The sequence below is a fragment of the Anopheles marshallii genome, chromosome 2 (genome assembly GCF_943734725.1).
Source record: "Anopheles marshallii chromosome 2, idAnoMarsDA_429_01, whole genome shotgun sequence".
Taxonomy (NCBI): Eukaryota; Metazoa; Arthropoda; class Insecta; order Diptera; family Culicidae; genus Anopheles; species Anopheles marshallii.
The window spans coordinates 83,231,659-83,251,450 of NC_071326.1; the positions used below are offsets into that span (position 1 = coordinate 83,231,659).

The following is a 19,792-nucleotide window of genomic DNA, read 5'->3' on the forward strand; positions in this document are numbered from 1 at the left end:
ACGGATCCGATCGGAGGGGAAAAAAATCAGTGTTTGCGTGCGTGCGATCGTGTGATCGGGTGTGTGCGGTTTAACCGTGCGTGTGAAACAGTTGTGTTTTTTTTGGAAGGGATGGAAAAGGGAGTCACGGAGGTAGAGATAGAGAGAGAGAGAGAGAGAGAGAGTCCTGTTTGCGAAACGCTGGAATATTCCTTTTCTTTTTTAAAACGTTAGTGCTTGATGCAATGTTTTTTTTTATTATTTTAAATATCAGAAGAAAAGCTGCCAAGATGTTTATTCGGAAGCGTTTATTGTAGCGTTTAAGTTGTTCTCCAAGAGGTTTTTAATACTTTTGTTTTGTTGTTAGTAAGCTAAAAGCGAACTCTTACTCTCTTTCTCACACACGCTAAGAGAAATCGCGAAACTGAAAAATCAATCATTTGATTAAGCTCCAATTTAAAAAAAAACCCTTACGGTTTAATTGTTACACCATTATTCGGCCGCTTTTCGCTGGCCATTCCAGTAAGCGACAAAGCTACACAGCACATCACACTGGAAGCGCGTGAAGAAGATATGAATTTCAAACCCGTTTTTTCTGTTGTTGTTGTTTTTGCAATAAGATCTTGGAAGCGTCCTGCTCTATTTCTGTATGCTCCTATCAATAAGCTCATTTTATAATTGCTAGTAGATCGCTATCAGCGAAACAATGCGTCGCGATTGTAACCGGTACCGGTCGTCTGTTTGCGAGTTCAAGATCCGCCACGTACGCAGATGTCTCGTCACCAATATGCGCAAACACGCTCACTTTCAACCTGTTCAACCCCCCAACGCCTGTTCGGTAACCCCTGTGGCACACAGATGGGATGTATTTATGGTTTGGTTGGTGGATCCACACCAAAACTAGCTCGAACCGCGACTACCGCGTGTCTGTCTGCGTGTGTACCGGCGCCCGGTTACGGTGATAAGCACCATCCTCACCCCCTTTATCGTTAGCATCATTTTACACGGGAATTGACAGGGTGGCCGGCAGGGCTGTCAAAAGCTGCGCTAACGATTGGTCTGTTTGCTTCCTTTTTTTTTTTTTGCCGCACATGTGCCGTATCTGAATGTTTGGGTTGGCCTAATTTTTGTCATTCTTCGCGGCGCCTAATCTGTGCAAATAATGAACGAAGCAGAAGCTGTATCTCACAATCGTTAAATTAGATGACGTGCGGTCTCCCTTTTTGTCTAATAAATTGGCCATTGTTTTGATAGATTAGAGTGTTGGCGTGCCGCTCGCATAGTGCAGCCACCGGTAGCGTGTACCAGCGGTCCTTCTCCGCCAGATACAATGTATTGACGACGAGACGAAACAGTTTACTGCCCCGCAGTAGAAGGCCGGGGATCGACACAAAACAAAACGCTCCCACATTTCGGAATAAACACCCCTTTTTCGGTCGGTTAGTAAGGACTAAATTTAAGCCAAAAATTGTACGCAGTTATAGGAAGTTGGTATATATGGATAGCATTGGCGAGCAGAGTATGGGGAACTGTAAACCGTAAAACAGGCGAGGAAAAACATAAGCCAACACACTAATTCCAATTGCGATGCGTTTGCGACAGCAATTTTATATAGATACACCGTATAGTAGTTGATAAGGAACGTCGCCTCCGGGGCTGTACGCTTGGTAACCATGTAATGTGAATAAAGTATTAGTGCTTTCTTTTTATTGGTAAAAAAACAAAACAAATCTATCGCGTTTGGTCTTTCTCTGTCCCGAAAATGCATTGGTTTCTTTTGTTGTTACACTTCAATCGCGGCATCAATCGAGGAAGCGCCACGATCTCAGTGACTTCAACAGTCGCATCCTCACGAACCGGACTACCGGAAACGAACTCAACAAGATTACCGCATCGCCATCTTAAAGACCCGTCACCACTTCCACATCCCTCGTGCATACTTTCACCCGTATTATGTCGCGTTTTTTTCACCAAGCTTCCCTTCCCCAAAAAAAAAAAACAAATACGCGGAACTTTCGTTTGTGGCCACGCTTGCATCCCTGTGTGTGGTTTGATTTCGTTTCCATTTTAATGACCGCATCGGGTTAAGCAACTGGAGGTGGGGGGTTTTTTTTATTTTCCCGTCGTTGTTGTTTTGGTGTTTACCTTCTCTCCACCCCCAAAATACGCAGCGGCAGTGAAAATGCGTTACTTCACCAGGCCAGGTATGTTTCGTAAAATAATAATAAAAGTGTGTGGCCGACGGCCATCTTTCAAGGTCGATTGCGAGGCGCCGCCATTAACCTTTTGGGCGGTTCGGTTTTATCGGTGGTTTAACTATGCTTTAATGTGTGTCATTATAATGTTTTGTTTTGATAATATAATTTTGAATATTTTTAACCTATTTTCACTGCATTTGCATGGAAAGATATATTTTTTGATGGAAAGATTTTGAAGTTGTACAGTTGCATCCGAGTGCAACACACCTTCACACACGATTGTGTTTCCTGCTGCGTGCTCTCTGCCCGCCACTCGCTAATGGTGGAACTCTAACGGTAACTTTAATGGGTCTCCTCCGCCCGGCGGTGACTGCAACACCTACTCCTACGGTTGCATCGACGGTGCTCGCGAACGTCGACAACCGGCCGTGCACGTATAGGCTCACCCCTTTCTCGTGGCATGTTGTGCATACAGCCCCCCCCCCCCCCTCCCCCCTTTCTAGCCCCCTCCTCGTAGATATTGGTCACGTTGTGCTTACCATTACCGCCCCCTCCCTCCCATAACCCCCGCACCACAATCCACAACCCCCTCGTCCAGTAGTGTGTTTGTATGGGTGTTGCAGTGCAGTACGATCGGCGCAAAAAGCTCTCCCCGCCGGGAGTACACTTTGGTGCGCAAGAAGACTTCCCCGGGCATTACGGGTTGTACGTTATTTACGTCTTTGGCAGACATTTTTTGTTTGGTTCTTCAAAAAGGTGGATTGTAGCGGAAGTTGTTCCGATGGTACAGTGTGATAACCTTTGTTATCTGCCGGGTGGTGGAACTACCTTTTAGCTTGCTGGTGGTTGGACACGGTTGTCACCCTTTTGATGGTTTTGTTCCTTGGGTGATGTTTCCAGCGGGACGAAAGTGATTCTTGTTATCGTTGTAACCATTTTTGTTGTTGTTGTACTTTCTGAAGGAACTTTATCAGTTGTACAATGACCCCAACCATTGCATGATGTAATGGTCATGATGAACTTTTATCTCATAGGTCACGTTAGCAGAAAAGTCAGATGTCTGAAGTTTGGACGATCTAACAGGAACACATGGCGAATTCATGGAATGGATGTAAATAATAGGTGCTCCAATAAGATCTCCAACAAACAACGATCGCAAGGTGGTTCTTCACGGTAAAGTTGTGGGGATTTTTCAGACCTTCAGATCTTCAATGTTTGGAACTTTAAGGATCAGGTTTATGCGTTTTTGATGGAATAGTTCACCAGACCTAACACATGATGTCATATCTCTCAGGACATATAGGGCCATATAAGGCTAGACTGGAGATTTCTTGATAGACACGTGTGGAATCAGACCTAAACATGATCTTCAGAATGAGAGTCATTTAGGATCAGACTCTACTGTGATGTTCCTCTGGGCATTAGTGACTTACCTTCTGCATCCTTGGGGCTTCCTTTCAGAAGATCGTTACACTGGATGTTTGCATCATCACCTTTGTCGAATTTGAAGTTGCTAAATAACCTCCTTTTTGTGGTAAAGATGACGACCAGATGAACATTATTGAGGTAAAACTAGTATTAATGCATTTATCCTGTGATTTCCTTCCTTTCGTTTTCAGTTTTTACCTGGTATATTGAATCCGATATTTCTATTTGGTAGTTATTTTATATTTCATATTTATTTCTCGACTATTCGTGTCCTTTAAATGATAATAAACTTCTTTATATCTTACTAAGGTACACTAGTTCCAATTTTTCCCTTAACATTTATTATGTTATTTAATTCTTTATGTTTTTTTTTAAAGTAAATTTCCGGTTTTTCTTTTTGTTGTACGTTTTTAATCAAATGAAGTACAAAAATAAGCAAATATTTAATCAACATAATAAAAAACCTTACTAAATTAGTACACAACTAAATATTCAAAAAATTGATACCTTACAATACGATTAGAAAAATGTAACTCAAAACCTTTATGCTATCTATAAGCAAAAAGCTGAGAATATTGCTCCATAGCTCATAATAAACGACCAATTACAAGTCCCACCAAACTGTAGGGTTCTGAGGACTTCATGATCAATTTCATTCTGCCAGTTCTGCTGAAATGTTGAGACAATTCTTCCTTTTTTGGCAAGAAAAAACAATTTCAGAGACAATCACAATCATATTCCGACCAAGCTGAAGATCGCTCCCAACTGACCTTTAGAATCATGCCAACCATGTGGACCGAGAACCAGTTCTATCGCGCCCAAATCAGCCCATTTCGTTCGAGCCCGATCCAGGATGAGCGCCACAAACCTGTTTCAACCGTCGGAGGTGACGCAGATCGGTTCGAGTTTCAGTTTCATTTGGCCACACTCGGGGTGTATACGTTGTCGCGTTGTCGCGCCCTGTTACAAATCATTCACCATTGTCGTGATACTATTATTCCCACCTTCAGTAATACCGGTGGCTTGCCCACTGGACGACTTACGGTGCCTTCTGATAGGGAGCGTGCATGTCGCTGGCCCGATGGGGACGATTGGGGAGTGTGGCAACTTCACCGCCAGTGCACAGTGTCCGTTGCAGTTGGTGGCCCCCACTGTCACAACTTTTCACTTTTATCTCGCTGGCCTTGACATTTTTTCTCCTTTCCCTTCCTGGCGGTTAGGTGGTTAGCTGACTGGTGACAAACACTGGAGCGGGTCGAACGGTAGGGACTGTTTGCGAATTAAAAGTATGTAAGCGTATAAAAAGGAACACAAACACTCTCCGATTAGTTGTGTTGACTGCCAAACATCTGAAGATGTTTGCAAGATGTTTGGTGCAATTGTTCGGCTCGTCATGGTCGAATGTGTCATCAGCGCTAGTGTCACGACATTGCCCTTCGTCTAAAGAGGGAACTTTTTCTAGTTGAGCCTAGTTTACTGGGAAAATGAGAGGATTTTCTGTAGGACTTTTAATGATTACATCAAGAACGTGAAATTTCTTGGAGTAACTTTGGAAAAAAGTTTGATCGAATTAAAACGCAAAAAACTAGTACCATCGTGTTAACCTTCATAATATTCACCACCACAAGCTGCCTCCCAATTGATCAATATTGATACCAAATATTGGTTTTGTTTGCCCTTTCTACCTCCACCATGTACCGCCGCTAATTACATGAACGACTTATTCAACCTTTTTGGGTCGTGCCAACTTGTGCAAACCGGCACGGAATGGAAACGGTGCGCTGCCGCACTCGAAAACGGGATTAGCCACTCTACGCCCCGGCTAATAACTGACACCACCGCTTTAACTGGTGCAAAAAGAGCGTTTCCGCCTCTACAACGCGTGAAACCGGGCGTCGGTATGGGTGCGCGATCGAGTGGAACCAATTTAGAACGTACATTGGCAGCACTCGTCGTCGAAACAATCGTCAACTCCTTCGACCGACGGAGGGCGGGCGTTTGATGGGAAGGTTTGGTCCCGATTTCGAAAGGCACGGTTTTGTTGCGCACCGTCTTAAGGTACGGCCCTGAGACACCTTGCGTTACCGGCACTGTTGCTGTCGGAGTGAATGGTAAAGACTAGCATCAAACTGCACACCAAATTGAAAAGGAAAGCCCGTTTTTGGGGCGCTTGCCGTAAAGTTCATCCTCAGAATCCGAGTGTTCTTCATGGGACTTTGTACTACAAAGTTACTGGCACTGTCGTTATCTTGTCCCGGCTTTGAAGGCACAGTTGTTTGCCGACAAGCTTCGGGGATGATCTCTTTAATTGCATTATCGCACTTGAGCATCATGTCCACGGTTTTTTTTATTAGTTATTGTGTACTTCACACAAGTGTCTATGGTTGGAATATGGCGTGGAAGTTATAATTACTTACGATTTTATTGTTCCTTTAGGTCTTTAAAATGTGTAATTCTGACTTCATGTGGTACAGAGCACATTAAAATGTGTAAGTCTTCGGGAGAGCTATTCGCGGCACTTGTAGCTAGCTCAACTGGAAGCCATACTGCAAAAAATGATCGTTGATCAGGCTCGTGAGCTCTGAGATGAAGTTATTAAACACAGAAGCATGTTCAGCATTTCGGTGTACGATATTCTGTACAAGGGGGAGGAAACCCTCTCTTTATGCTATTACATCGTTGGAATCTCTGCAGGACTACGATAAAAAAACATGAAAAGAAGGATGATTTATTGAAGTAACATTGATCTCAATTCCATGATCATCATTAGTGAGCATGGTTAGAGATCTGCTACTAAAGATTGTCAGTATCATAGCCTTACAGTGCCCTTGTGATACTAGTCGTCAGATATCAACCTTCCCTTCGCGGAAGTCAAATGAATTCCTTAACGCTTTTTCAGATATCCGTTCGCTAAAAGCCACCTTCTTCCAGAAGAATTCGATCACATTCTTTGTTAATCAGCGGATGTCATGCTTACAGAAATAGCGACATTCTTCAAAGCCTGAATTCCTCAGCGCATATGCAGATATTCGTTTGCTAAAAGCCAACTTCCTCCAGAAGAATTCGATCACAATTCTTTGTTGATTTGTGGAAGTCATGCTTATGGAAATAGTGACATTCTTCAAAGTCTGAGTCTCTTCCTCTTGCCGGAAGTCAACATCCGCTAGTGAATGTTGTTCTCAATATTCCACGATCTCCAGAAGTCAGCTCCCATACAGTGAGATAGTCAGCATTCTACATCGGATGGAAGAATCTTCTCATTTCTGTAGTTCACATTCTCAGAATCGAACGAATTTTGATTTTTTTTAGTGATATGAGGATAACAAGAGATGTCATCTGAACTTCACGACGAATAAGAATTATTCAGGGTTACCTCTTCTATGAATGATTCCGGAATCGCTTCATTTCTTTAGTTAATATTCTCAGAAAAGAAAATGTTTGTTGATATGAGATGAACAAGAGATGTCATCCACACTTAACAATGAATGAGAATTCTTCGAGATTACCTCTTCTAGGAATGATCCGCTAGTTATCTTCTTCATTGATTGGAAGAATCTTCTTTTTTCTTTAGTGTATATTCTCAGAAACGAACATTTTTACATCAGGATAACAAGAGATGTCATCTGAATTTCACGACGAATAAGAATTCTTCAGAGTTACCTGTTATATCAATGATCTCTTGTAGTAAGAGATATATCACCTGCTATATGGACTATATAGAGGTTAATGAAGCTGCCCAGCTCAAAGTCTCTATAAAGTTATCAAACAACAACAAGATTATCGTTTGTTCTTCTGTATTTAGTATAAATTTGATACTGATGTCTAATTCTAAAAGGACTCTAACCATAGCTAGTTTCAACCAGAGCTCCTCGCTTAGCTTTCGAACACTTTCTCCAACACTGATCATCTGGTTAAATATTCACCTCTCAATCTATCTGCAGAATTGAATAGAAATGGACTCTTCACAATCTTGCCATTAAAAGTAAATGAACGAAACCGTGCTAAACCTTCCGCCTTTAAAAATCACCGGCTCGATTGCACGGGTCGATACACCTTTCTGGTACCTCGTAGAAAAGCTCTCGGAAAGCCTTGAAGCAATTTGGAACCCTTCCTGCTTCCTTGCTAAGCATAGTTGACTGACCTTCTGTGTCGGCCAGACGACAGCGCAAAACCATGGCGCCCAAAAAGGTTGAAACCCGGCCGACGTCAACCAACCCGGGGCGGGGGCGAAAGACCCTACCTGGAAGCGGGATGAAGAGGAAGAGTGGGCTGTGGGGAACAAAAGGGGAGGAACACCAACCAACGTAAAAGTCATCCGAGAAAGGCCGCCGAAGACGACGATTACCTAATAATCCAAGCAGGCGGATGGAGGATTCGATTGCGGAAAGTTCAGCCACGTTCGTTGCCTACTCAGTTTGCTTGGGTTGTCACAGATTTTCGATACAAAAGGGGGCGATCTTTGGGAGGTAAAAAAAACCGCCCCCCGGAAGAGTAGGCTCGGCAGCTTCCCCCACATGAGTAGAAGGAAGGAAAGCCATTCTATCGGCCGTGCGAGAGTGGTTGTACTGCGAGCTGCGAGTACTGGAACCCGGACAGACACTTTCCCTTTTGCACGAGAGCCAAGCGTGGAAGGCACACAGTACACATCGTGTACACCATGGGTTGCAATCAAACCCCCCGCAAGATGCTTGTAGGTTGCAGTTTAGACATCGTTACGTTGCTGTATTTCTCCTCTCGTTATTCAGCCCGAGTGGTTGCTATTTTCAGATTAGACCACTTCGAATTCAGCGAAAACCCATTGCATTTGGTTGCATCGCATGAACGGTGGGTCGTTGGACCCGAAAAACTGCCGCCTCTCCGCATCTACAGAAGCTGCGATGGAGCGAAGAAAATCAGTTCCGGGTGCGCGAATCTGTACCACGATTCGGTAGGTTCTCTCTCGTCCGATCCTACCACCATCATGACGTAAGCGTTCGACCATCGACGGCGCAATCATTGAGCACACACCGAGCCCCGCCCAGGGTACTCCATTAGATTGGATGGCAAAAAAAAAATGCATTTTCCCTCTACCGGGCCCCGACAATCGCCGATGCGTAAGACAGGAAGCAATTTTAATGTGTTGTTCCCCGCCTGGTACATTGGGCGCACTTGGTGCATAATGACATTCGGGTGTACTTGGAAGCAGGATGATGCTATCTGATCGTTCGCAACTGGTTTTCGCACAACCTCAGGCCCGGGCTCCGTGCATCTGGAGCACCGCGAGCCGTCACCAATCTAATCAGCGTGCAGCGAAGTCACCGAGTGCCAAGATGACGAGATAGCAGTGTCGGTCCGATAGCGATCGACCGGTTATCGGCATGTTGGTCAACAGGATTCCCCCATTTGCCGCATATATCGGTCGTGGGGCCGTGTGCTAGAGGATCTCCCCGGTAGTTTGAAGTGGTGCTGGTGGTGCTTCTTCCTCTACGGACCTACATTGATTTGGCTTTAGACGAGCAACGTCAGCACCGAGTTTTCTGGAGTCTGGTTTTCTGTACCTCCATCTCGGGACAGAAGAAACGAACACATACAGACAGGTTTGATGCGGGTGTGTGTGTGTGTGTTGAGAATACCAGTTATTGTCGTCGAAGTGGTCGAATGTGGAACCCCCGCAGGTTAGGCGGAAGCTGGTGTGGTGCGCTTGACAGGAGCAAAGTCTACCTTTTGGGACCCCCTCCCTCTCCCGTTTTGTGGTCTGAACCATGGTCAACCTTGAGCTGGTAAACCGGCTTGGTTTAGCAGGGAGAGGAGGGGGGGCGGGGAGGGCCACGATTTGCAACGCAACATGCGTTCGCTCCACGCAAACGGGGTCTGAAGGGGTCTTTGGGGGGATCCTTATCAGACCAACGAACACACGCTACGGTGAATATCCGCCTTTCAAGTTGCTTGCGGGATGCTCACTTGTGTAGTAGAAATACCCTTTTCTCAAGTGCCAGAGATTATAAGCTGCTGTATAGCACAAAACCTTTGTTTGATGTTACGCGATGGGTGGCATAGTGCGGTTTTAAAACAGATAAGTGTATCAAAGCGAAGCCATTATTAGACGTAAATGCCACATAATCACTTCTACTATTAGAGACGAGTATAGCTGGCTGAATATAAACGATTGTTTTGGAGCGTTAGTACTGACACCGGCGTACAGTTGGCCTTTTTTTGCGGAAGAGGTTGATGCTAGTGTTGGGCGAATCATGAATCGGAATGAAACTTTGAACTGAATGAATTAATCTGAATCGCTGTTTCAAAAACTCAGAAATCCTCAAAGATTAAAGACTTCTCAAAGATTCATGACTTCTCATAGCTTCAAGAAGTCTTCACACATTCATGACTATTCAAAGATTCATGGCTCCTTAAAGATTCAACCGTTCCACAAAGATTCAAGAATCATCCAAGATTCGGGGATCCTCAAAGATTCGTGACTGATCAAAGATTCATGAGTCATCCAACATTCACAACTCATTCAAAATTCATGAACCATCCTAGATTCTTTTATTATCCACTTATTTATGGCTCCTCAAAGATTCATGAATCATACAAGATTCCTGGCTCTTCAAAGATTTATAATTCATCCAAGAATCATGAATCATCCCAAATTCATGAATCATCCAAGATTAATGGATCTTCAAAGATTTATAATTCTTCCAAAATTAGTGGCTCTCCAAAGATTCATGACTATTCAAAGATTCATGGATCCTCAAAGATTCGTGACGCATCAAAGATTCATGAGTCATCCAAGATTCACAACTCATTCAAAATTCATGAACCATCCAAGATTCTTTTATTATCCATTAATTTATGGCTCCTCAAAGATTCATGAATCATACAAGATTCATGGCTCTCCAAAGATTCATAATTCATCCAAGAATCATGAATCATCCCAAATTCATGAATCATCCAAGATTCATGGCTCTTCAAAGATTTGTAATTCATCCAAAATTAGTGGCTCTCCAAAGATTCATGACTTATCAAAGATTCATAGATTCATTCATCTATTCAAAGATTCTCATCAAAGATTCATAAGTCTTCCAAGAATCATGAATCATCCCAAATTCATGAATCATCCAAGATTAATGGATCTTCAAAGATTTATAATTCTTCCAAAATTAGTGGCTCTCCAAAGATTCATGACCTATGAAAGATTCATGACTCATCCAAGATTCATAAGTCATCCAAGTTCGATGACTTCCAAGGAGCTTATCATCCCAAACAACGTGCTACCCCTCCTCGCAAACCGTCATTATATGCCAAAACCCATTGCCATTGTGCTTCAGGCTTTAAGGACCTTGATCCGCCACTGGTCGGATGATTCATGAATCTGTTGATAGTCGAATCCTGATTAGAATGACTCCTTACTAAAGATTCGTTACAAAAGAGTCACTAAGCACAACGCTAGCTGACGCAGATTCGAATAGTATTCTAAATATAGCGTATGTGTAAATGCGAGTTTCTTGAATGTCGAATGAGAGACTCCATCAATTTGAATTCATGATGGCGCATAAATGTATCCCCAGAACTAACATTCGAAGATGTGACACGTTACGGGTTGTCTTATTTTGGGAAGATTTTACTATTGCTGCTTCACAACAAGCTGCTGTCCCAATTATGTTGCAATTCCCACCAAAACAGCCCAAATGTATTGGGTCCCCTCTCCAAACCCATGGCTCCAAACGGTTCAACCAAAACTAGTTTTCTTTCCGCACTGTCCCATATACGCCGTCTTGTGGTTTTTGCTTCTTCGTGTATTATTTTTTGGCCTGAATGATAAATCGAAACATGGTCGTTATGCAACCACGATCAAAAGATTTCAATGGGTAGTACAACACGCACCCCAACACCGATGACGAAAGCGTCTGTTGGCGAATACCTTCCCGTAGATGCATTGTCAGATTCTCCGAAGTTTGCAGTTTTGACGCCTGGTACTCACTATTTCTATTCCACAGCTTTTCAAAGTAAGGATTAGTGAGCCCACCAGCAGATGGGTTTTCGGGAGGGGGCAAAGGTAGCTTTGGACGTGTTCGACTAAAAATAGCATATTGGGGTGAAAGTCCTCTAGGCACATACTGTATTGCTTCAAAGGTTGACTTCAAATGAGGGGGCGGAATTATTGCATAAATAGAGACACGACAGACTGTAGATGGGCTTTTACACCCGCAAACTGCAACATACCAGAAGCTGGGAGGGACATGATTTGATCTTGCCACTGTTGAGCTTGCGTAATGCCGATCGAAGAAAGTCAAGGGATCATTCTCTAAGTAACGGGTAAACAGTAGTCGATTATACTTATGAGGTAGATCTTGTGTGAATGACCACAAAACACAAAAGAGTTGCATCAGTTTCAGAGCAGACGGTGCATTGTTTAGCGGACACGTAAATGAAAACACGGTACGAGAATGCGGAACGGATAAGGACAAAACCATGTAACAGATATTGCAAGTACTTTAATGGTATAGGTTGGTAGATTTTGTCATTCGCGTTCAGCTAAACGTTCTACTACGGATGACGGGGAATTGGCAATGCCTCACAAACACGTGTGAGTGTAGCGTGTTCTACGTGGTTGAAGGTGATGCAAACTGTGCCAACGTGGTATTTTTCTTGTGAATATCCATGTCTTTTAGAACAATATGTGAAGACATCTTGTTGGTTTAAGAAGGAGTAGAATGGAATGCTGCTGATTTGGTTCTATTTACACAATTTTAATATCTAGCAAGTATGTTCTTTAATTTAATAACGAACTACCATCTGAGCAAATTTTGAGAAAAATGTTTCACCTGACTAAATATGATTCTCCAAGTTAGTTAAATCTAGAATTCTGTGCTTAAAATAAAAAAATTTGTTGCAACAAAATTTAGAAAAAATGCAAAATTTAAAAACTAAATTTCGAATCACGTTTTTTACGACCGATGATCGACCACTGTGCGCTCTTTGAGTTTGACGTTTCCCAGAGCTTTCCGCGAGCTTTTTTCCCTTCCACGTAGGGATTGTTTACATTCATTGGTGACAGCCGGCAAATGTTTACGTTTGCGATCGTATCGTAATCGAACGGGACCAATCGTCCGTTGCTTTTAGTGCGGAAAGGGACAGTGTTGCCTTTTTTTTTATTTCCCAATTTAGTTAATGTTTATTTAACTCATTTTTTAGTGCATCACCCAGCATGGAGCTAAACCGTGACGATGTGTTGATTCTGTTCGACGTGGATGGCACACTAACGCCACCGCGACAATCCATCGCGGAGGAGATGAAAACCTTCCTTTATCAAACCGTGTTACCAAGGGCCACCCTGGGCGTGGTGGGTGGTTCCGATCTGGAGAAAATGTGCGAACAGTTGAATGGGCAGGAATTTTTGCAAAAGTTCGATTACGTCTTCCCGGAGAATGGACTGGTGCAGTACGAGTCGGGCAAAGAGATGGGTAAAATGTCCATCAGCCAGCATCTTGGCGAGGACGTGCTGAAGCGTTTTATTAACTACTGTTTGCACTACATTGCCGATTTGGAGCTGCCCATCAAGCGGGGCACATTCATCGAGTTTCGCAACGGTATGCTGAATGTGTCCCCGATCGGGCGCAACTGTTCGCAGGAGGAACGGAATCGGTTCTACGAGTACGATCAAACGCATCACGTGCGTCAGACGATGATTGACCGGCTGAGGGAGAAATTCTCGGAAGTGGATCTTACGTATAGCATCGGTGGACAGATAAGCTTCGACGTGTATCCAGTCGGGTGGGATAAGACGTTCTGTTTGCGTCACATTGCCAAACGTACGAAACCGTTCCGGGAAATTCATTTCTTTGGCGATAAAACGAGTCCGGGCGGTAACGATTATGAAATCTTTTCTCACTCGCAAACAATCGGCCACCGGGTGGTGTCGCCGGACGACACTCGGAAGCAGTTGGCGGAACTGTTGAAACTGTAAATAAGTGCAGGACGAATACCGTGCGACGGTTTATCTTAGGTTAGGTTTATTGTCTTAATTCGACCGGAAAGAACTTTGAGTCACACGCGGAACAAGAACAACAAATCGGTAGAAATATGTAAAATGGAATATAAATGCACTTTCGTCTATCACAGAGAGTTATACCCTACTGTTTTGCAACCATCTCGGGATGTGTGTGTGTGTGAGTGTGTCTGGAGGAATAATTCCACATTCAGGAGCGTCCGAAAGTTACTCTCCAATAAAGTTAGGCTTCCTTTTCTCGGCAAATGCTCGCAAACCTTCGAGACGATCCTTCGTCGGAATGACCTGTGCGTAGCACGCTTCCTCGATCGCATACCCCGTTCCAATGTCGACCTGCAGGCCCTTATCGATCGCTTTCTTGGCCATCCGAACACCGACCGGTCCGTTCGGGACGATCTCCATCGCAAGGCTAAGCGCACGCTGGTAAGCAGCGTCTCCGGTTTCGTTCGGCTGCACGGCATGGTTGACGATGCCGAGAGCTTTCGCTTCTTCACCACTAAACTGCCTTGCGGTAAAGATCAGTTCCTTTGCTACGGCTGGATTAAGGATGCGCGGCAGACGTTGTGTACCGCCGGCACCTGGAATGATGCCAAGTTTCGTTTCTACCAGTCCGAGCTTTGCGTTGGTGGCCACTACGCGCATGTCGCAAGCGAGTGCCATCTCGAGTCCACCGCCGAGGGCGGCTCCATCGATCGCGGCCACAACCGGCGTAGGCATTTGCTCGATGTTTACCATCATTTGGCGCAACTTCGACACGAACCGGCTAACTTCTTGCGGTGTAAATGTGGCTCGTTCTTTTAAGTCCGCCCCGGCACAGAATATTCCCGGCACCAAGCTGCGCAGGATCACCACACGCACGTTCTTATCGTGCGCGAGCACATCGATCGCTTCCAGCAGATGGTTGACGAGTGATTTGCTGAAGGAATTGCGTGCCTTTGGGCGATTTAGTCCCAGCACCGCAATCCCCTGTTTGTCCTCCTCGGTGAGATACGTCAGCTGTAGTTCCTGGTTCGGGGCAACATCCGCACCGACTGTGCCTACATTTCCCTTGCCGTGATCATCACTGAACCAGCGTTGCGTTGGGACTGTGCTTGTGCGTAAACCGTTCCCACCGACCAAACTCTGTTTCACAAAGCGTACAGCAAACGTGCCCGACTTGAGCATTTTAGTTACAGTATCGTTAACTTAATAGCACGAAAACAACGACCTTTCTGGCAGTGAATGAGTGAACTGTTGCAACGGTAGTGAAAGTAACACGGCAATTAGGCGATTATGTTGTCTACGTTACATAAGAATTTGCGTGTGGAAATCACGATCAAAACAAATGGAGCTTTTAAGCCGACTCGTTGTTTGGACAGTTGGAGCAAGCAAATATTCGCTATAGGAAGATGCCGTCAAGCAAATTATATGCTGCCCTTTTTTTTCGAGGGAAAAAGATCGAACAGCAGTGGGAGATTAAATTGAAAGATCTTTTTCTTGCAATTTGTAAACTCAATATCTTAGCCTTATAATACAGAACATTATTCGCTTTAATGTTTTTTTTTACCCATTTTATTTCAACTGTTTTCGCTCACTTCAGAAATCAAAATGGTGTTCAGACACGGGTACCGTACACTCTTGATGTGGAAAAACAGCGGACAAAAACCGCCGACTTGCCAGGTTACTCAGCGCGACTAGACCGGTGACTCAATGTACGCTTCGGGAAATTTGAACGAATGCTGCCCGTGGGAGAACACACTGGGCAATAGTCCAGCATTCGGGATGATGTTCCACGATAACGTTAACGTCACATTTCGGTGTCCCCTAAAAAACAAACAAACGGAAACAATCGTAAATACTCATGGGGACGTGTGAAATTTTGTCTGTTAGGAGCATCTTGCTTACTTCAAACCATTTCCATCATCCCAGAAATAATACTTTGTGTTCATGTTCTTGAAGTCCAGGTTGGCGTTCTCGCCGCGGAGAATAATTTTATCCCACAGCACGACCTGGTTCAGTGCATTCTGGTCCGTGGTGTACTCCGCCGTTAGGTAAAGGAAGAGTTGCTTCACATTCCAGTTGAACAGCGGATTCAGATCCGTGGCGAGATCAAACGTAATAAATCCAAGATCATTCTTCTCCCGCGATGCACTGAAATCGGGCACATTTTTGCTGCAAAGTGAACAGTTGTTGTTTTGATTACGTGGCTCATGGGGGTTTGCGCAAACCGGCGTTCCGTTGCACCAATGCCGGGGCGCATGGTTTCCTACTTACACCAGCACCTTCACCGTGTTGATCCGTGCATCCGTACGATAATCGTAGAAGAATGTGGAAGCGAAGCAGCAGAACGTAAGCACGGAAAGAACGCTCAGCGAGTACGCTAAAATCGCGTTACCACGGGTCATAACAGTATGCATCTTTGTTGATGGAGTTCGTCGCAGTGCCCTTGAAGTATAAAAGAAAACCTGGCCGGCACCGTACGGACAAGTGCTACCGCTGCAAAAGAAGAGTTAGTAACTAATAGTGTGGAGGTTTCAATTGAATTTTAACTGATTATACCTGAGAAGAGTGTCTACAAGTGGGAATTGTTGATATCGAACCAGGGCAGCTTTCGTGTACGGGGAAAGAACTCGACTCGACCGGTGGGATTATAAACGTACGCGATGACGGGATCGAAAATGACACGTTTTCGAACGAACGGACAACAATTTCGAAAACACGTTGATAGAGGCTGGTTGAAGAGTTCATTCAAGTTTTTAAAATGCATCCGTTGGAATATCGACGCTAACAGGGTGAAATTTACGCATTAAATTGTAGTAACAATTGTATATGATTGACTGTAACTTTCAGCCTCTTATTTGTTTGATTATGCGAAATAATAGCGAATTTTCCAGTGCGTCTTCAATCTTTGAAAAATCTAAAACCCTCAAGCTGCTGCTATCGAAGCTGATAACTCCTTTTCTAAAATGAGTATTTTGACATGGGAAAAGATTTTTTATAAAAAAAAAAATATTAATTGATAACATATCCGTCCGTCTCCTATACTAGACAAATACTGCTCTAATTACGTCGAAATAAAATTGGAATTATTTTTTAAAACTTTACTTTGAAACAAAATCAGTTGTTCGCTGTAACTGTGCATTTCTTTAGGAATTAAATAAAAGCTTAGTAAAACATTTGAACTTTGCGGATCAGCAAAGAAAATCAATGTACCAATAACCCCGTTTCTCTCTGTTAGCCTGATAAATTAAAACGTACCAGCTGCCATCCGTGTGTGTATTCGGTGCCATTTGTATGTTGCCATACTCCCCGGGGAGACAAGTCGTACGTCCGTACGGGAGACAAACTTTACAGCAGTGCAGCAGCAGCATTTGTATATTTCTTTTTGTGTTGTGTTGGTGCAATTTCAAGCTGCGTGGAAATGCTACAGCATCCACGATTTCCCTTCACCGGCGACACTTTCCACCAGCCAGTTACGTGTAAAAATACATCAATCTCCTCCTTTTTTCCGATCCGTGTCGGTCTTTGCTGTGTTGCCTTGCGAGAAGCGAGCGGAGCGACAGAGGCGAACGAGTGCAGGGGAAAGCGAATCGAACGGTATCCCCTAGGGGAAAGCTATTAAAGCAAAGGAAGAAAACAAATAGTTCTCCAGTCTAAAGCAAAATGCAAAATTTTCTTTTTCTACAACGAAAGCGAGAAGACGAATTACGTTTGAAAGTCTCGTGTACGTGCCACGTTCTACACCAGCGCCAAGTTAACCAAAAACTTGGCGAGTGAACGAACTGCATCTTCTTTGGATGGCTTTTTTCACCTTCACCGATGGTTGCGCCACCACGGTTGCGGACGGGGAACTCGTGATGGCGATTATTACCATTCGTACCCAATCGCTAATTTATGAATGTGAGTGAGCTCTGATGCCAAAGCAACATGCATCCAACTCGGGGCAGAACAGAGGGCTTCCGATGTGCGGATAATGCCGTTGCAAGCGAATGCACCACACAACGTCTATTAATCAACCGTACAAAGTACTGGGCGTCTCCATGAGGCGAGCTTAATTATGGGCATGGTCTGTCCGCAAGCTTGACCGATTTTGCAGGCTGTGCATCAGTGTGCGAGTTCCGCTGGATGTGAACTTCCCGTGTGAGATTGTGTTGGTTATCGAGATGGATCGAGATTTCCAGTGGCAGAGTCATTCATCGTTTAACAGCAAGTTAATTTCATTTTCAGCAGCTTAATTATTAGGTAGAAGGATGCGGGGTGGGGAAGAAAGGGGGGGGGGGGGGGGGGGGGGGGGGGGGGGGGGAGGAGTAGTTTACTAAGTTAATGCTCGATATGAGTTTTTCGCAATGAGTATGTGCAAATGCTAATAAAATACCTCTTTCAACGAGCATAATCTGGTGTTTGTGTGTGTGGAGTGTGTCTTTTATTTGGCTACTCAGCGTTGATGTTGGAAAATTGGAGACATTTTGGTCTGAAAGGGAATACTTAGAAGCAGCTCAACTCAGAGCTATCTGACGGACAATCGGCTTCGAACTTGGCCATCGAACTCAATTTTTGGGATTGAAAATAATTAATCGAAGACTTTCTAGCAGACCGCATCCAAGAATCTCCTCGAATACAAACCCCCCCCCCCCCCCCCCCCCCCCCCCCACCCCAAAGGAACTTGTGGAGTTACTGATGGCTAGTAAAAAGATTTAAACGCGTTCGAGAGGAAGATGCACAGAAACGATTTATGGCCCCCGTATGTGTGGAAGGACAATGGAGGAGCCGCTACAATCTTCAAGCTGCAATGACGAACTCCAAGCAGCGAACTAGCCTCGCTAGGCTCCAGTGGGTTGGTCAGTAGAATGGTACTGGACAACATAGCCCGATAAGTCCTTTTAAGTCGTCCACATGGTCAGCGGAGGCGTGGTTGGCCCAAATTGAGTTGGAGTGATGGAGTAAGTCCTTCCTAGGGGGATTTGGTCCGGATGGGATTTTGGACCGGTCCTGTCATGTGAAAACCGGTGCCTCTACCAATATACCACCGGGTATTGAGTACCACATATTTATTAAACGATTGATAACCGTACAATGGTTCATCTTCACCACAGAGAGCAAATATTGATATCCCAAATTCTTTCAACACTTTCAAAGCAAAAAAGCTTTAAAAAATATAGAATTTTTTGGAATACTCAATTAGTACTCGAAAAGGTTCAATCACTCAAAACTGTCACAAGTGTCAAAGCGCCAGTGGTCCGCCACCCGTTCTTTGCCTACCACTGATCCAGTGGGTTGGTCACGCCATTAAAATGACACCGGACGACCAATCTAGGAAAATGTTTTTAGACTATTTACAGGGACAGAGAAGAGATTGGATGGTCTAAAATGACGTGGATGCTTCCATCCGAAAGGCCAAATTAATGTTCGAGTGTGCAGCGTAAAAAAAATCATTCCTTTAATCCACGACAAAACTGCGATTAATGGTGGCTACAGTTACAGCATATGATAGATTGCCAAAAAAACCCCGAACCGTATGCCAGTAGGGGCAAATGCACTCGTTTGCAAGCAGATTAGCGGTTGAATGAACGGTGAAATGATTTACAGTGTGCACGATAAGCCTAAACATGCAATCGTTTCGGCCCAAGCGAAGGATTAGCTGGTGAATAATGTTTGTTTTGCAGCGACCATTGGTGAAAAAAAATGGGGATCTCCTCGACGCATAATGCATGATTGAAAGCTAACAAATTAAATGGTGCAACACGTGAGTGGAATTGAACGGTGAAAGATACGCGAATGCAAAACAAAGAAAGGTAAACACAATGCTTCGCTGGCACGGTCGCTTTGTTTGCGGACGACTCGAACCGCCGGTGTGCGTGCTGTGGTCGTTTCCCTCTGCTTTTTGTAGCTTGTTTCATTTCATTATCGTCGTACGTGATGGAAGGCGCATTAATTGAATTTATTATTTACTGCAGCGGGCCACTGGGGGGTGTCGTCTTCCCGTAAACCAATCAATCGGTCAAGAGAGTTGGTGAGCGCTTTTATTTCGATCGAACCTGATGGAAATAAGGCTCGACGGCAATAAAGCTCTCAATTTTGTTTAAGGACTCTATCCATTATCATTTATGCTTAACACATCTTTGGCGAGGCAGAGAGACATTCGGCATTGTTTCACGGCCTGGAGGAAGATATTGTGACTCATGCGGTCTCATTGAAACGATTTTGATATGTATTTTTTTTG

At 44.2% G+C, this 19,792-nt stretch overlaps 3 protein-coding genes across 3 annotated transcripts; 1 reads left to right on the plus strand and 2 right to left on the minus strand.

Annotated features, from left to right (window-relative positions):
* Positions 1-11,478: 11,478 nt before the first annotated feature.
* LOC128707096 (phosphomannomutase) lies at positions 11,479-13,551 on the plus strand. The gene is made up of 2 exons (XM_053802043.1): positions 11,479-11,493; positions 12,799-13,551. Exons 1-2 carry the CDS (start codon positions 11,479-11,481, stop codon positions 13,549-13,551), a joined length of 768 nt encoding a protein of 255 aa, XP_053658018.1.
* A 249-nt stretch (positions 13,552-13,800) lies between these two features.
* On the minus strand, positions 13,801-14,757 carry LOC128719885 (methylglutaconyl-CoA hydratase, mitochondrial). The gene has a single exon (XM_053813524.1). It carries the CDS (start codon positions 14,755-14,757, stop codon positions 13,801-13,803), a length of 957 nt encoding a protein of 318 aa, XP_053669499.1.
* A 509-nt stretch (positions 14,758-15,266) lies between these two features.
* Positions 15,267-15,989, minus strand: LOC128719577 (signal peptidase complex subunit 3). The gene is made up of 3 exons (XM_053813203.1): positions 15,847-15,989; positions 15,478-15,744; positions 15,267-15,396 (listed from the first exon to the last, which is right to left on the minus strand). Exons 1-3 carry the CDS (start codon positions 15,987-15,989, stop codon positions 15,267-15,269), a joined length of 540 nt encoding a protein of 179 aa, XP_053669178.1.
* Positions 15,990-19,792: the final 3,803 nt, after the last annotated feature.

What these genes read in the sequence shown, in the direction of transcription:
- LOC128719885 (XM_053813524.1), bottom strand. Translation starts at nt 14,757, where the DNA reads ATGCTCAAGTCGGGCACGTTTGCTGTACGCTTTGTGAAACAGAGTTTG.
- LOC128719577 (XM_053813203.1), bottom strand. Translation starts at nt 15,989, where the DNA reads ATGCATACTGTTATGACCCGTGGTAACGCGATTTTAGCGTACTCGCTG. An exon ending in AACACGGTGAAGGTGCTGGT is followed by an intron (nt 15,745 to 15,846) that starts GTAAGTAGGAAA and finishes TTCACTTTGCAG; the next exon opens with CAAAAATGTGCCCGATTTCA. An exon ending in GATGATGGAAATGGTTTGAA is followed by an intron (nt 15,397 to 15,477) that starts GTAAGCAAGATG and finishes TTTGTTTTTTAG; the next exon opens with GGGACACCGAAATGTGACGT.